We start from the raw sequence: 16,085 nt of genomic DNA on the forward strand, positions 1-16,085 counted from the left end.
CCTCAGCATCCTGCTTTGCTCCTGCTCCACACACAGCACTAAGATATTTTGTGCCATGGCCAGGGGAATCAGCGGCTGTGGTGGCAGGAGATCATTCCTTCATTACAGTTAAAATCCTGGGCTTGGCTGCAGGTTTGCAAACCAGTCCAGATTTTTGCTGGGACTGCTATCTGCATATTCAGTTTCCCTTCTGACACCTTGCTTGCTCACATGAAAGGAAGTCATCTGAGAAACCCATCTGTGCCCAGCTGTGTTAGGACACAACTTCTAGGTATTGCTGGCACTGCACTTTCCTTGCCTGCCTCTTGAAGTGCAGTGATGTGATGCTATGGCACTGGGGGCAAGCACAGGGTGATGCCTGCCCTCTGTGCATTTTGCCAGGTATCCAAATTGGGTTGCAAAATGAGCCAGGTGGCTTCATGTCCATGGAGCCAAGGGCTTGTTGGTGCTCAGGGAGAAACACGGCTTTAGCAGGAAAGTAGCAGTGAGGGTTCACTCCCATTTACTCCAGGCAACGTCAAAAATTAGGGGAAACTGACCCTACTAGGAGAAGGAGGAATGGAAAACAGATGACACCTGGGAGGAGGAGGAGGAAGAGGAGGGAGAGGAACCAGCTGAGAGTGGGAGAGAAGCCCATCCTCTGTTGCTGTGTTTGTGTCTGCAGGAGGAAGCGACTGCTCCCAGAGGATGGTCTGGACGAGGGGCTGGGGAGCCAGTCCCCCACCCGAGTGCTGGGCTGGGATGAGGAGCAGAGGAAAAGGTGTGTAATGGGACCCAGGGGCTCTGGGTCAGCCAGGGGTTCACATCCCAGGGCTTGGGTAGAAATAGCAAAGATCCTACAGTGCTGGGAAACCAAAGGGAGAGGGAGCCGTGCTGCTTTGTGTTCTTCTCACTACACAATACCCAAATAAATACAGGTAAATCCTAATTCAGGTGTTGTAGGTTAAAGAATGGATCATGACTGGGTCATGGTTCAAGGCCAGGTTGGATGGGGCTTGGAGCAACCTGGTCTAAAGGAAGGTGTCCCTGCCTGTGGCAAGGGGTTGGAATGAGATCAGCTTTAAGGTCCCTTCTAACCCAAACCATTCCAGGATTCTATGATCCCATGGACCTGCCCTGGGGCTTTCCTACCTTCATGAAATGCCCGCTGGTCTCCCCACAGCCTGCCCGAGCACATCGGCTCGGCCACGAGCCTGAGCAGTGCCATCATCAACACCCGGCTCCAGGAGCTGGTGAGGCTCTTCAAAGAGAGGACCGAGAAGGTGAAGGAGAAGCTGATTGACCCCGATGTCAGCTCGGACGATGAGAGCCCTGTGGCATGTGAGTTCAGGTGGGGCTAGGAGTGTTCCCCTGGTGGGTCCCCACACAGGCTGTGTTTTCTGGGAGGCAGCTGCTTTATTAATGGCTTAAAGACCTTAAAACAAACTGCAGTAAGAAGATTTTCTGCCCTTTGAAATAACTCTATGTCCTTTCTCAGCTCCCACCAAGCCAGCACCTGCAGCAGCGGTGCCTGCCCCAGGAGGGGAGCCAGAGGACAAGCCTTTGGGGGATGACCACTACTGCGAGATGCTGTGCTGCACATTCAAGTCCCGGCCCTGGCTGGACCGCCTGAAAAGCTACCAGTTCCCCAGCAGCATCGACCCGCTCACCAGTGAGTGATGGAGCACGGCCTCGTGCCTGGGCTGGGGGTGAGCTGGTGGGACTGGGGGAGAGACAGGGAGGAGGGGAGAAGGTGTAAAGAGGGGAGGAGAACTAAGCAAGGCACAACTTAGTTTTCACTAAAGCCCAGAATTTTAAATTCCTCCATAAGGCACAGGCTTTCCTAAATACTTCCATCTGTGGGTGTCAGGAGCATGACCAGGCATTCTGCTTTCCCTGTGGTGTGGATACCCCCCCAAAAAAGTTAAAACCACAAAAGAAAAATCCACTGCCTTGTGGCCACCCCGCAGAAGCCCAGCTCTCTCCTTAGTCTTTCATATTCCTCAGTCCTTTGGAAGCCCCTGGGCTCAGGCAGCCAGCCACCAGTTCAGCACAGCTGGAGGGGAGAAAGCAAAACAGGGAAGTTGGTGTTGTGGGAGCAAAGCAAAAGCAAGTATAGCTGAATGAGCAAAGTTAGAAGAAGCTTTTTGATAAGGCATGGTGTACTCTGTGACCAGGGGTGTTCATCCTGTGCTAGAGCCCAGATCATCTGCAATTTAACACTGTCACCAAGAGACTTCCTGCAGGTTTTCCTGTTGTGCTGAGGGCAGGTCAGGGGATGAAAACCCCTTTGTGTAAAGGATTCACACAGGGGAGGGATGTCTGCCCAGCTGATCTGGTGCTGTTCCCTGTGTGCAGATTTGATGTACGTGCTGTGGCTGTTCTTTGTTGTCATGGCCTGGAACTGGAACTGCTGGTTGATCCCTGTCCGCTGGGCTTTCCCCTACCAGACTCCAGCAAACATCCACTACTGGCTGCTGGTGGACTACCTCTGTGACCTCATTTATCTGCTGGACATCCTCGTCTTTCAGACCCGGCTGCAGTTCGTTCAGGGGGGAGACATCATCGTGAGTGGCAGGGCACTGCATGCCACCAGCGGGGACCAGCTCTGGGGGCCTCCCACTCTCATCACCCCAAGTGACATGGGTGGTGCTGGTGTCTGAATCGAGCTCTCCAAGCCCTCCCACCATGGCCATAGCCATCAGGGCTCTCCACTCTCAGAAACCACAAGCATCTCTCCTGACATGGAGTGGATAAGCTGGCAGTCTTCTTGTCTGCCAAACGCACCATTTTTTACTATGAAATCAATACCATCCTATCTTGAAACTGTGTGGTCTGTGGTAGCCCTGTTCCTGGGTAGGGATGCCTGCAGGGTGCTGCTCCATGGGGTGGTTCTGCCCGTGGTGAGGTGCTCATTGCCTGGCCCTGGCACAGCCATGAGCTGCCAACCTGGGGCATGGGCGTAACTCCGGGGTTAATTTTCAGGAGCATGCCAGGCAGGATGCATTAGCAATTGCAATCTGAACACATAGATCACATGCCTGAGATAAGGGAAGCCCTTGATTTCATTTCCATATTCAATTAAACTGTGAAAAATCACACCTTGAGGGTACAGCCTTCCCATGGCCATGGAGATGCTCAGACAGGGAGTTTCCCCTGCAAATGCTGGTTTTTGTGGTGCTGGCCCTGTGATGTGCTTTTTCTGGGATGCAAAATCAACACGGGATGTCCCAAGGTAGGATGGGAAGATGGCATACAGCCAGGTCTTCTCCACTTGCTCTGCTCCCCTTTCCAGGCACAAAGGGAGCATCTTCCCTGTTGTGGTGCAGAAACATGACCATGTTGGCCCTAGCTTTCCTTTCTCTAAGCAATAATCAATATTCCTCTCTCTCTCCTTCCTGTTCCCAACCAGACTGACAAAGACGCCATGAAAAAAAACTACCTGCACTCACAACGCTTCAAGGTCTGTCATAGTTTTCTTTATTCATCTGAATCTTTAATCTGCCCTGTGGGTTGCAGCCCCACCCCAGTGCTGCTGCAGGTCCCCACAGCGGTTTCTCCCTGTGTGGATCTCAGATGGATGTGCTGTGCCTCCTGCCGCTGGATTTCTTCTACTTCAAAGTCGGTGTCAACCCCCTCCTGCGCTTTCCTCGCTGTCTGAAGGTGAGTCAGAGCTTACAAAGCCAGGCAGAACAGCAGCTGCAGCGGACGTGGAGGAGTCCTGTGCTGGCTGGGGTGAGCTATGGCTGGTTAGACTCATTGATGATGACAAGAGGATTATAAAATGGAGGAAAGTTTTGTCCCAAAGGCTTTGCAAGGCTGTTGGTCAAACACTTCATTTCAATCCGGAACCACTCACGTTTGACTAGAAGAGCACTTATAGATGGAGACAAATCTGTCTGTGGCAGTCCATGCTGCAGGCAGGCTGCAGGAGGGAAATGGAGGGGCAGAGGGTTTTTATGGGGAGGTGACTCTCCCAATGGGGAACCGGGAACATGCAATTCTCCTTCTCCTCCCAGTACATGGCCTTCTTTGAGTTCAACAACCGTCTGGAGGCCATCCTGACCAAGGCATACATCTACAGGTGAGGGGCATGGCGGGAAAGAGGGAGCATGGAATTGCTGTTTGCCACTGGGGAGGAAGGTTCACTTCGTTCTGCACTTGTTCAGGGTTCCTGATTTATTTCCCTGCTGTGCCTGGGCTGGGTGACATGGACATTGGCTGATGCAGTGGGACATGGGGTCCAAAAGCCTGTATGGGTAGGATCACCTCTCTCCAACCCACGGGGACAGGGGTGCTAGCAGTGAAGAGGAGCCCATCAGCAGATAAACCACTTTTTCTGGCACTTCTGGGGCTGCAGGAGGCAGCAGCAGGGTTGGGGTACTCTGTGATTCCTGCATTGGCAGAACCTGTATGGTCATCACTCCAAGGCTCCTGCTGATACCAGGGGGGACCTGGCATCCTTCTCCAGCACACATCATCTCCCTTCCTGCTCTCTCCTGGTTTTCCCGCAGAGTGATTCGGACCACTGCCTACTTACTGTACAGCCTGCACGTCAACTCCTGCCTCTACTACTGGGCCTCAGCCTACGAAGGACTGGGCTCCACCACCTGGGTCTATGATGGGGAAGGAAACAGGTACAAGCCAGGGCTGGGGGTCTCACATAGCACAGCCTGCTGCAATGAGCTGGAGCAGTAAGGGAGGTATTGGGATGCAGCTGGATTCATAAAACCCCTGATGCAAAGGGTTGGGAATGCCAGGAGAAGGGAGAATGGCAAGGACAGGAGGGATGGGATGTGCTGTAATACACAGTGCTGCAAGATGAAGAGGCTGCAGCTGGGCACAGGTGGAAAGCAGTGGCAGGTTGAAGCAGCTGAAGAGGTGGGGTCCTGGTGCTGGGAAGCAAAGGAATGCTCCCTGGCCAAGCAGGATTGAAGTATGAACCCTGCTTCTGTCTGTGTTGAGCTGCTGCCAGGTTGGGATGGAGGAGTGATGCTGTGTGTACTTGTACCCTGTGTCAGGCCCCTCTGACCAGCCCAGTGCCCTCATTCCCAGGCTGTGGGATGGGGACAGTGGCCAGCCCTTGCCCTCAGCATGGCAATATACGTGTTAAATGTCCACTGTGCTGTCAGTGATGGATGCCACAGGCAGAGTGCTTCGCTCACAAGATGAATGCCCACACCTCTGTCAGCTTTGCTACTTTTTCTTTATTCTGTATGATATACAAATCTGTGTCTGTCTCCAGGTGTAAAGAAAACACCCAAGCGAATGCCCAGGACCAGGGAATCAGGAATTCACTTGGCATCTCCTAAATCCCATGCCAACAATTTGCTTACAAACACGTTTTTTTCCCCTGATGATTTCTAAAAGTGTAAATGTTGCTGAAAATGTGTTGCTGGTTTATGGCAGTGGAGCTGTAAGAAGCAGAAAACAGGAGTAACCAGAGCAGCTGAGCCTCCCATGTGGAGGTTCCTGGAGGGACCATAGGTCCCCCTGCTCCTGTAGCATCTCCAGAAGCACCTGCAGGTGTGGTGGGGAGTCTGAAGCCCTTCAGTTTTTCCCTTTGTCACCCATAATTACTCTCAGCAGGCTCTGGTTTGCCACAGCCAGAGGCCATGAGCTCAGTGCTGAGGGGTGAAACAGAAATGCCTTCAGAGCTGCCTTCCCTTCTCCGCTTCTCTTCTCCTCTTCTCCTCCCAGCTACATCCGCTGTTACTACTGGGCAGTCAAAACCCTCATCACCATCGGGGGCCTGCCAGACCCCAAGACACTGTTTGAGATCGTCTTCCAGCTGCTGAACTACTTCACAGGCGTCTTTGCTTTCTCTGTCATGATAGGGCAGGTGAGTGGGCATCGTGGGGGGTTCCCAGCCTCGAGTGGGGATGGTTCTGGTGGGGCTGATCCACAGGTTTGCATCTCCAGGTTTGTTTTCCCCATGGTAGGAGTGCCCAGCATTGGTGCAAGACAAAAAGGATTTGGCAGATGCTGTTAGGGCTTGGCTTACATGCTTAACCTGCTGATGGATAAGTGAGAGCAACTAAAAGTTCTCTTCCACCTCTTCCATTCAGATGAGAGACGTGGTCGGCGCCGCTACTGCAGGGCAGACTTACTATCGGAGCTGCATGGACAGCACCATTAAATACATGAACTTCTACAAGATCCCCAAAAGTGTTCAGAACCGGGTGAAGACGTGGTATGAGTACACGTGGCACTCTCAAGGCATGCTAGGTGAGATCCAGCCACTCCGAGGGTCAGTGATGTATCTCGCGTTTTACTGTGGTTGCTTTGCAGAGCTGAAATGTTTCTAGCTACAGTTTGGGGATGGAGGGTGGCTTATTTTACTCTTCAGCATAGGGGCTTGTTTGCCCACCTATAGGGTTCACAGGCTGCCACTGGGTCACAGCACTTTGGTGATTTGGCATCACTCACAGCACACTGAGTCCAGTGTCCCACGTGCCCTGGAGAGAGGACAGTGACTGTCAGTCACTGGCCAGAGTGTGTCCAGCAGCAAAGCCACCAGCTCACCCTACCACTAAGTTATCAGGCGGGACCAGAACCTCTGTGCCCACCCTCCTGGACAAGAAGAATGCTGACCTGGGCTCAGTGGTCTGTTTCTGAGTGCCATCAGGGCAGGGATAATGCAAAGGGTGGTTTTCCATCACACTTCAAACATTTAGACCTGCAGGCTGCTGGGTGGGCAGAGGCTGGAGGAGACCCTTCTGTGCAAGCTGGCTCCTGCCCTCTGCCACCAGAACATGGGCTGCTTTCCCACTGCCACATGGATCCCACACTCTTGGATCAAGTGTTGGAAGCGCAGCCACTTTTCTGCTTTGTCTCACAGATGAGTCAGAGCTGCTGGTGCAGCTGCCAGACAAGATGAGGCTGGACATCGCCATCGACGTGAACTACAACATCGTGAGCAAAGTGGCCCTTTTCCAGGTACCCTCTGCAGCACAGGCCCTGGCTGACACAGCCTGCCACACCAGCACAGACTAATGCTGGCATGTTTTGGCTCTGTTTGGGCTCAGGGTTGTGACAGACAGATGATCTTTGACATGCTGAAGCGGCTCAGATCAGTGGTCTACCTGCCCAACGACTACGTGTGCAAGAAGGTAACAAGATGCCTGGAGTCCCGGCCAGGCTGTGCAGGGCACTAGGAAAGCCAGGTCCGGCCCATCACCCTGGTGAGCCACTTCACAGGGAAGGAATTTGGATCAAAAACATCCTCGGTTGCAGCTGGTCTTGTACAAAGACTGACCTCTTCTGCTGCAGCTCTGAACAGCAGGAGAGCAGGGGAAAACTTGCTGGAGTCTTTGGGATGCTTGGATGAGAATGCTCAGGAGTGAGCACCATCCAGACATTTTGGGAGCTCGGAGAGGGCAGTAGGATCACAGGGGTTTCCAGCAAGATGCTGCATAGGGCATGCCTAAGGCCTCCCTGTTTCTGGGCATCCCACCCAGCTCCCTTCTTACTGCAGGGAGAAATAGGCCGCGAGATGTACATTATCCAGGCGGGACAAGTGCAGGTGCTGGGGGGACCCGATGGCAAATCCGTGCTGGTGACTCTGAAAGCTGGATCTGTCTTTGGAGAAATCAGGTGAGTGAAGCATTTTCAGGGAGCTACAGAAATGCAGCTCGTGGGCTCTGGGTGAGGAGGGTGGCAAGTGGAAGGATCAGCAGCACCCCAATTAATCTTCGTGACTGAGAGCCATGAACACTGGGCAGCAGCTGGTACACAAATTACAGCTTTCCTGCTGTTCTTGTCATCATGTTGTCTTCTTCCTGGGGAGCTGGTGATGGTAAACAAAGAAATAGGGATGGAGGAATGGGAAAATTGATAAGAAAAGGTGCTCCACAAATACAGTCTCCCAGTCATTAATCCACCCATTTCATGGGCATGGAAAGCCCTGAACCAGTTGGCAACACAGCAATACTGCAGCCTCCTCACAGCCCAGAAGACATCAGACTGGTGTAAAACGCAATATTTAACCCTTCAAACCTGCAAATAATTTTTTATATAGTGCTCCACGAAAAGTTTCCCTTTATCATTCTTTAAAAATTGTGCACGGTAAATTCCATCGGGAGTGAAAATTAAACTCTGAGTCCCCTGAAAAGAGAGATGGAGACATATAAAGGAGATTTGACCTTCTGAGCCTGTGAACAGAGGTGTTGATGTCTTGCATTGTCTCTCCCAGCTTGCTGGCAGCAGGAGGGGGAAATCGCCGGACAGCGAACGTCGTGGCCCACGGCTTCGCCAACCTTTTTATTTTGGAGAAGAAGGACTTGAACGAGATTTTGGTGCATTACCCGGAGTCTCAGAAGCTGCTGCGTAAGAAGGCCAAGTGCGTGCTGGGCTGCTGCTTTCTAAGCTGTGGGGGTTTAAAAACAGCAGAGCCTGGGCTTCGCAGTCTCAGCGGAGTTTTCTGTGTGCGGGAAGCCCTGGGAAAGCTCCGGGCTGGAGCCGCTGTCCCTCGGCAGAGGGCACCCGGCCCTCGCCGCTGGGCTGGGCAGGCTCCGGCTGCGAACCTTCGCCTCTAAGAGTGGGTGGGGCTGGGGAAGGAGCGTGGCCAAAGTGCCTGCGTTTAAAATTCCATGAAAAGATTCGGTTTAGTTTTTAGCACTGCTTAGATTTGTTGTTCTGTCCTCTCTGAGACATGAAAAGATCCTTGTCCTTTTACCGCTTGGTTTCTCTGCATTATAAAATCCAGCTAATAGAATGCACCCGGACTGACATCACCTGTCCCTTTCCGTGCTGTAGGAAAATGCTGAAAAACAACAACAAACCCAAAGATGAGAAGGGAGACCCCGGAGATCCACTGATCATCCTCCCAAAAGCTGACACCCCAAAGCTCTTCAAGGCTGCCCTGGCTGCCACGGGGAGGATGAGGGGCAAAGGGCCCCTGGAGCGGCTCCAGTGGAGGCTGAAGGAGCTGAAGGCGATGCAGGAGGCACAGGTCAGCATGGGGAGCATGGCAATTTGGCTTTGCTTCCTTCGATGCCAAGTCTGCTGTCCCCCACCAGCTCTGGAGTGGTTAAGGTGCCTTAAAAGGGTGAGCTCAGGACATTGGGGTCTGTCAAAGTGTGGGCAGACAGGAAGGGGTGAGCCAACACCTTGTACAGGCCCTTGGAGGAATGCCAGTGTCCCACAGGGGTTTGTTTTGCTATACAAAAGGGAAATACATTCTATTTTTGCCTACCTGTGCTAAACCTGAGTCTAATTTGTAGCTGGGCTATAGCCACAGACGAATTAATGTCTCTTCCATCCTGCAGAGCCCCTCATAATTAATCGTTGTACTGGCAGGACAAGGGCAATGCTGGCACCTGCAGCCCAGTCAATATTTCAAAGCTTTCCCCATGTGGTTGGGGCAGAGGTCTCCACAGCAAGCAACACCATCCTATTAGCTCTGCATGAACCCCCTTGCTTTTTGTCACAAACAGCTGAAAAAAACGGCCCTGTGTGGTTTTTTCCCATTTTTTTCCCAACTGTCTCCACTAAACTTGTAAAGAAAATTCTGTCTCAGTGCAGACCTTGTTGTTACTCTTCTCAGCATGGAACCATGCACACTTATCACATCTGGATGTGTGGAGGGAGGGAAAAGAGGAGCTCGTAGGGAGTGTGGTGGCCTTGGGGCTGGGTAAACACCAGGCTGATGCCAAGCATAGCTGCATTTCTGCAGTCCTTCAGAGGCATGAGAGGCTTCATATGGTGTTTAACATTAATTCATAACCAGTTAGCAGCAGTGAACAGTGGCACTGAGGGCTCTGAATGAGTGAAAACAAGCCTACTTGCTGAAGGGTGCATGTATTGGGAACTAATCCCTCTAATGGGTGAGCAGGACCCTGCTAACATCCCTCTCCATGGCACATCCGTGGGGCAGGCTTCTAAGGCTCCTGGCTAAAGGAGGACAGGGCAGTCTGGGACTGCTCTCTCACAACAGCACTTCTGCCATGTTTGGCCAAGATCAGCCCCTCCAGAAGCTTCAGGAGCAAAATGAGAGTCAGTGCAGGAGGAGTGAGAAAGCTCTGCTGTGCTCCTCTCTCTGTGTTTCTCAAGACATGCAGGATATAATCCAGCTGCCCCTCTTGCAAGGAGCATTTCTGGCAGCAAGCTGACATCCCAATGCAGAGATCCTGTGGTGGAAGCACAGAACACCTGCCTGGCTTTGCCATGTTAGGGGTAGTAGGCAAGGATCTGCTAAAGTTGCTTTTGTCTCTTTTTTTACTTTTTACTGCAGGGTTCCAGCGTCACCCCAACCCCACCAAAATCACCCGTGCACCAGAGATCGCCTGTCACATCCCACAAAGCACAAACCCGCCTGGGAGAAGAAATATCTTCAGAATCTCCTGATCATTCAGTCACCATTCGGGTGATTTCCACGGCAGAAGAAGATGAGGAAATCCTTGCTGCTGAGATTTCAGAGAAAGATGAAAAAAAAGAAGAGAAATGAAACAGCAGCAGGTCCCAGGGCAGGCATGGGAGTCAGGCAAACGCCTGGGGTAGCAGATTTTTGTTGTTAATGATTTCCATGCAGTGTCTGTAGGCTTTGCTATGTGCTGTGGGTAGGATCTGCTTCTTTTTTCTGCCCAGACCCTCAATCACTGCTGATAAAACCCTCTGCCATGTGACCCAGAACCATATAGGGTTCCTATGCCCTGCAGAGCTATTGAGCACCTTTATGAATTTCCCACTAAATCTCAAGCCATCCCTCTTGCTCTGAAATCCAGCCTTGTGGAGGGAGAGCTATGGAAAAATTGCTTTTTATGGCTCTGGATGGTTAATGAGTGTTCAAAGCAAGAAGAGTTATTCACCTCTGACAGCTGAGTCACCACTTGGCTAGAAACAACCAAGGGAGAAAAAACAACAAGGTTTCTCTGTTGGGCTCAAGGTTGACAGCAGCAGTGGGGAGTGATTCATCCGAAAAGGATGTGGACTATGCTCACAGGCCAAGCATGGAGCAAATCAAGCTGTCATGAGAAGGCCAAGCTCTGTCCCTGAGTACACAGGCTGCAAGATGCTTGAGGGTTCCTGGGTGGTGCCAAGGCCACCTTGGCTTTGCCACTGGGAGGAATTCTTGCCAGCTGTCCACCCTGGGAAGGTGGTGGACACTCCATTACTGGGGGCCGTTATGGAGAGGTTTGATGAGCATCTTTCAAGGATAGAGAAGCACAATCCTGGATGAGATGTTCCTGGAGCTCCTTTCCAGCCTTGGGATTTTTCTGTGCCGCCACTGCTGGGAGGGATAAACAGAGAGCAGGAAGGGAGAAGCTGAGTTGGTTCCCAGCTGGGAGGGGAAAGAGAAGTGCAGTAAGTGCTCTCCTCTCCCAGAAAGTGTTTCAGAGTCAGCTCAGAGCCTGTAACGTGCCAACAAGTGTGCACAAGCATGCAGGTGCTCCCCTGCACTCATTGCTGGACCTCAGTGACATCCACATTTCCAGCAGCAAATTTCCAGCCCTTCAGTCACTTGACAGGCTCTTGGCCACACTTCCCATGCAGAGAGAAGCCACTCTGGTGTTGCTCATCACTGAAGTCATGAAGTCACTCTCGCAGCCGTGCTTGGGACTGGGTGCTGGAGGGGAAGGCAAACGTCTGGTCAGCAGCCAGCACCCAGCTGATGGCTCAAGGTGTCCCATCTTCTTCCAGCACCACCAGGTCCTTCCTCATCTTCCTCAAACCCAGTACCAAGCAGAGCTAGCTGCTGGTGAGCTGAGAGGTGGTGAGAACCAGTGGGTGAGGCACTTTGTGGCTGTCCAAGGCACCACAGCACCACTGGCTCCATCAAAAGGAGTCACTTTCTGTCCTGTGGAGGAAAAGTTGGGGCAGGTTTTGCTGCAGGGAGCAGCCCCGTCACCACGGCCAGAGGACTTCCCCAGTGTTCAGCAAACGCTGTGAGCAGTGCTGCAGGTTCCACAGGTCTGGCTGTGACACAGCCAGGCTCTTCGTGAATGGTGGCAGCGCTGGCGTCACCCCCTGGGTGATCCCTCTCTCATCAGCAGCCCGGGGCTGACCTTCACCTCCTTTGGGATCTTCTTTTGTTGCTTTTTCCCCCTCTCTCTCTCAAAATAGACGAGTTTCTGTGGCAGAAAAAGACATAATAGGTGTTAGCATTAATTAACAACGTCTTGCTTTCTTTTAAACAAATTAAATGAACTCCACTATACTGCAGGAGGGTCTGAAGGCAACACATTGCAGGGGAGAGCCTGCACTCACCCAAACCTCCCTGAATATTTCTCATCCTCAGTCATTTGCAAGTGGTTTTCCTGCTGGGTAGAAGATTTTAGTGGGGAGTGCAAAGTATTTTTTTTTTTTCACTCTTTAAATATTTATATAATCAAACCAGGAAACGTGCAAAAATCAAACCGGGGCTCTGATTAGCTGCTATGATTTAATATTGTTTAGAAAAAGTGTTTAAATAAATAGTGGGCTGTAATTGCTTTCATAATTCACTGTATCTACAGTAAACACCATGTAGATTACCATTCATTTGCTGTGGATTTATTTCAAAATTCCAGCTGTTCTTCAACTTTTTCCTCACTCATGCACTGACAGAGCCAGAAGATTTTCACATGCAGTTCACAGATTTCCCAATAAATAATTGAGAGGCTCAGAGGTCACATAATACAGGTAGTAGAATTGTAATTTGCTTTTAATCACCAATAGGAGGGGAAAAAACTTTCTTAAATAGCAAAATTGCTTGAAGATCTTAGTTTTCAACATGCAGCACGAGATGGTGATGGATACACAACTGGTAATTCTGGAACCAGGGAGAGATCTGAAGTTATCCTTCTCTGTGATCTGTTTATGGCTTTAGTTCTTTGGAGAGATTATTCTCCAGGTAATAATTAAGGTCAAGGTAGGGCTAGGCTTACAGGCTGAGCTGGGGAGTTGAGCTCAGGTCTGTTTGCTCTGCAGGACTATTTAGAGATGACAGAAAATAGAGACTTTAGTGCCTCTTGTTTTGGGGGTTGCCATAGGTTGGCTTTCTTCTGTTGAACTTTTAAATTCCACTCATTTTCCAGTTTTGCTGTATTTGCAATGGGCCTCCTTCACGCTGGTTGCAATAAATACCTTGCAGAGGGCACTCATCACTTAGTGTTTCTTCCACTGCCCTTGGAACATTCCTGAGGGATTTGGTAACACTCCATGTACCTTTACTGAATTTCTTATTAGCTTTTGCTCGTTCCACTTGATGTCCTTAAGTCTTGGGTCTATCTGATATGAGATCCTCTCATAACATTACTGGAGTACTTGGGGGATCTTGATGGGCAGCTGCTTATTGCCATAGAAACCAGGTCTTCCTGCAGTGATATTTCAGCAGTTGCTGCTTTTCAGTTAAAGAAGTGGAACAGAGAAGTGCTGGAGGAAGAAGCAGAGCTTGTTGTTGGAGCTGTAGGAATGTGGTAGGTTTTGCCTCACTGTCACCAGTAGCATCTTTACTGGAGGCTTTATATATACTGTTTATATTTATATTTTTTTATATATAACTTTTTTTTATGGTGGGGGTGTTTTCATATTCCCTGTGGCCTGTGTCTTTCAGATAACTGATACTGATTCAATGATCTTTATGAAGTTAGAGAAGACAAATGTCTCCCATTAGAAAAATCAGCGGACAGAAGGAATAGGATAACCCGCCAGAGACATCTGACAGTGAAGGAAGTTGTTTTCCTCTGGACAGAAACAGGGCAGATAGCTTCTCTGTATTTATAGCCAGAGAAATCTTTTTAAAAGATTACTTGCAGTTGCAGGTTAATCACTGATAAGGTTGTAACGAAAGTAAAAGCAAATAAGCAGGTTTGGGGATTAGACTCAGGTCCAGAAAGAAATTGCAGCATAAATGGAAAGCCCAGTTAAATGGTGTTTAATTGGAAAGCTTGAAATAAAATTAAGCACTTCAACCTTGAAACCTGCAGACCTTAACCAGCAGGACACGCTCCTAGTTCTGGGAAGAGTCTGTAACCCACTTTTTCTGTCTATATATATTTTTTCTTTCGTGTAGCTCTGCTGTGAGTGACACTTGCATATAAATCTCTCTGAATCCCTTTTGCCTTCCGCTAAAATTGAGCTAATACAAGTCTGGTTGTCTCTGTTCTGAGCACACAGCTCATTTTAAGTGCAGTAATGGTTCCACTGGAGTTAACACCCTGAAAAAATGCCAGACCACCGTTTGGGAAGGGGCCGTACAGAGGTTCACAAACCTATGGATGCCCACAACTGTGCTTATTAGCAGCAGCTTAGGCTGAGCTCAGACTCCATGATGATTTCCTTTCTCATTCTTTCCTCATTTACCTGTTCTGGTTTTGGGATGAAACTTGCCCTCTTTGGTTCATGCCCTGGGGTGAATGTCTAAGGGAGATCTGTGCAATACCAGCGAGCTGGGTTTGAGTCATCTGAAGAATTGAAGCCTAGGAACCTATGTTCTTTCATGCAGTTTCCCCCGCTTTTAGAAGTCACTTGATGCACGAGAAGAGCTGTAAGTCGAACCCTTAAAGCCTCAAAACTGTTTTCTTGGGTAAATTGGAAGGAATTTGAGAAGAAATGTAAACAAGAGGAGAAGTGAGATAAATCAGGTTGTGGGGGTGCCAGCGAGCACCCCTGCCAGCTCTGGGCAGTGACATCCTGGGGACAACCAGCATGGCCCAAATTGCTTCACACTTTTGTTTTGTTTGCTTCACATATCATGTTTGCAGATGCTCATTTTGCAAACCTGAGCTCACTGGGATGGCCACTGCTCCGTTCCCAAGTTTCTCTGCCAGAAGTGGTGGGGAGGGCTGGCTCTGCCTCCCACAGTGGGACCGCTGCTGTGGGGCTGTGTGAGCATCCAGGGTGTCCTGGAGCCTCCCATGTGTCTCCCCATGGATGATCCCAGCGTGAGCATCACGTGGATGGTCCGAAATTGCTCCATGGGGAGCATCACATGAGCTGCCCCATGATGCTCTGCCTCAGCAATACCCAGAGGAATGAAGACCAGCCAGACCAGTTACTCACTCTAGATAAGAGGCTCTTTTGTGCTGCAGAAATACCAATATCACGTGCAAATCCCTCCGCTGCCATGGTTACTGGCCACCGCCAGAGCCGGCGAGGCGAGAGGGGGCTGTGGCATTGACAGGGCTTCTGCTCTTCCCTTCACAGGGGGAAACTCCATAAAACCTGCACTCTGCCCCAAAAAGGAGGGGAGGTGGCTGCAGGGAGCCCTATCCACACCTGGCATCGCCATGCTCAGAGCTTGTTGCCTGCAGGGGCCCTGCTCTGCCACTGGGCATTGGGCTCTGGGTTTTATAAATTCCTCACTAATAGCCCGAGATATTACTAAAAAAAAAAGAGAGAAAATGGTGCTGCGGCTTGGGTGGGCAGAGATCAGCTATGCCCCATTTCCTGTTTTTCTGGCATTAGGAACAGCTTGACCTCTTGGCACTCTTGCTTTTTGCACTAATGCTCTTCTCATTAGAGTGCTTTCCTGAGCACTAATTAGGGCGGTTTTCCTTTTGTAAATTAGCCTGATACGATCTGTGTGTCTTGGCAGACACCCTCAGAGCAGGAACCCAGGGCTTTGCGTTTGATCGCTGTTTATTTTGCAAATCTCCCCAGTTTCAATGTTCTTAACTGCCTTCTAGAAAATGCTGGCAGGTGGAGATTAATGGGAGGGAAATGGAGCTTTCCAGCTGGCCTGCCTTGAGAAACAGGAGAGTTTTTGGTGCTACAGGGGCCTTCCAGTTGCTGTGGGTTAATGGGGTGCTGTGCTGTGGGCACCCCATTAACAGAAACTCCTTCCCATCCCATCTCAGCATCCTTGCGTGCTGTGCAATGGAGGAGCAGAGCTGCAAGGAGAGGCACTGCCTGAACCAACCTTTTAACAGGTGATAGAAAAAAGAAAATCAAATGAACACATTAATTTTCTGCAATTAAAGCACTTCTTGTGACCATAGGAAATGCTCAGACCCAAGCAACCCCAAACCCATCTAAAACTGGATGTCTGTGGACAGAGGGAAGTCCACCTGTCTGCCACTGCCCCTAAATCAGCAGTGTCAGCAATCTGCTGGGGACCAATGGTGCTCAGGACAGGACGGGCTTTAATCAGCTCTCATTTTCTTAATGCACTGGCAGATGGGAGT

General features: G+C 50.4%; 1 protein-coding gene across 1 annotated transcript in view; it reads left to right on the plus strand.

The window, feature by feature from the left end:
• Positions 1 to 12,459, plus strand: part of CNGB1 (cyclic nucleotide gated channel subunit beta 1) — a 29,377-nt gene extending 16,918 nt beyond the window's left edge. Inside the window, exons 18-33 of the mRNA XM_032121752.1 lie at positions 665 to 760; positions 1,163 to 1,320; positions 1,478 to 1,651; positions 2,338 to 2,546; positions 3,392 to 3,442; positions 3,556 to 3,642; positions 3,999 to 4,063; positions 4,494 to 4,616; positions 5,680 to 5,821; positions 6,048 to 6,207; positions 6,821 to 6,918; positions 7,008 to 7,091; positions 7,457 to 7,575; positions 8,174 to 8,320; positions 8,737 to 8,932; positions 10,214 to 12,459. Of these exons, the coding sequence (XP_031977643.1) occupies positions 665 to 760; positions 1,163 to 1,320; positions 1,478 to 1,651; positions 2,338 to 2,546; positions 3,392 to 3,442; positions 3,556 to 3,642; positions 3,999 to 4,063; positions 4,494 to 4,616; positions 5,680 to 5,821; positions 6,048 to 6,207; positions 6,821 to 6,918; positions 7,008 to 7,091; positions 7,457 to 7,575; positions 8,174 to 8,320; positions 8,737 to 8,932; positions 10,214 to 10,426 (2,122 nt within the window). The 3' untranslated portion in view covers positions 10,427 to 12,459. The remainder of the gene's footprint in view (positions 1 to 664; positions 761 to 1,162; positions 1,321 to 1,477; positions 1,652 to 2,337; positions 2,547 to 3,391; positions 3,443 to 3,555; positions 3,643 to 3,998; positions 4,064 to 4,493; positions 4,617 to 5,679; positions 5,822 to 6,047; positions 6,208 to 6,820; positions 6,919 to 7,007; positions 7,092 to 7,456; positions 7,576 to 8,173; positions 8,321 to 8,736; positions 8,933 to 10,213) is intronic.
• Positions 12,460 to 16,085: the final 3,626 nt, after the last annotated feature.

Source organism: Corvus moneduloides, chromosome 12 (assembly GCF_009650955.1).
Source record: "Corvus moneduloides isolate bCorMon1 chromosome 12, bCorMon1.pri, whole genome shotgun sequence".
Taxonomy (NCBI): Eukaryota; Metazoa; Chordata; class Aves; order Passeriformes; family Corvidae; genus Corvus; species Corvus moneduloides.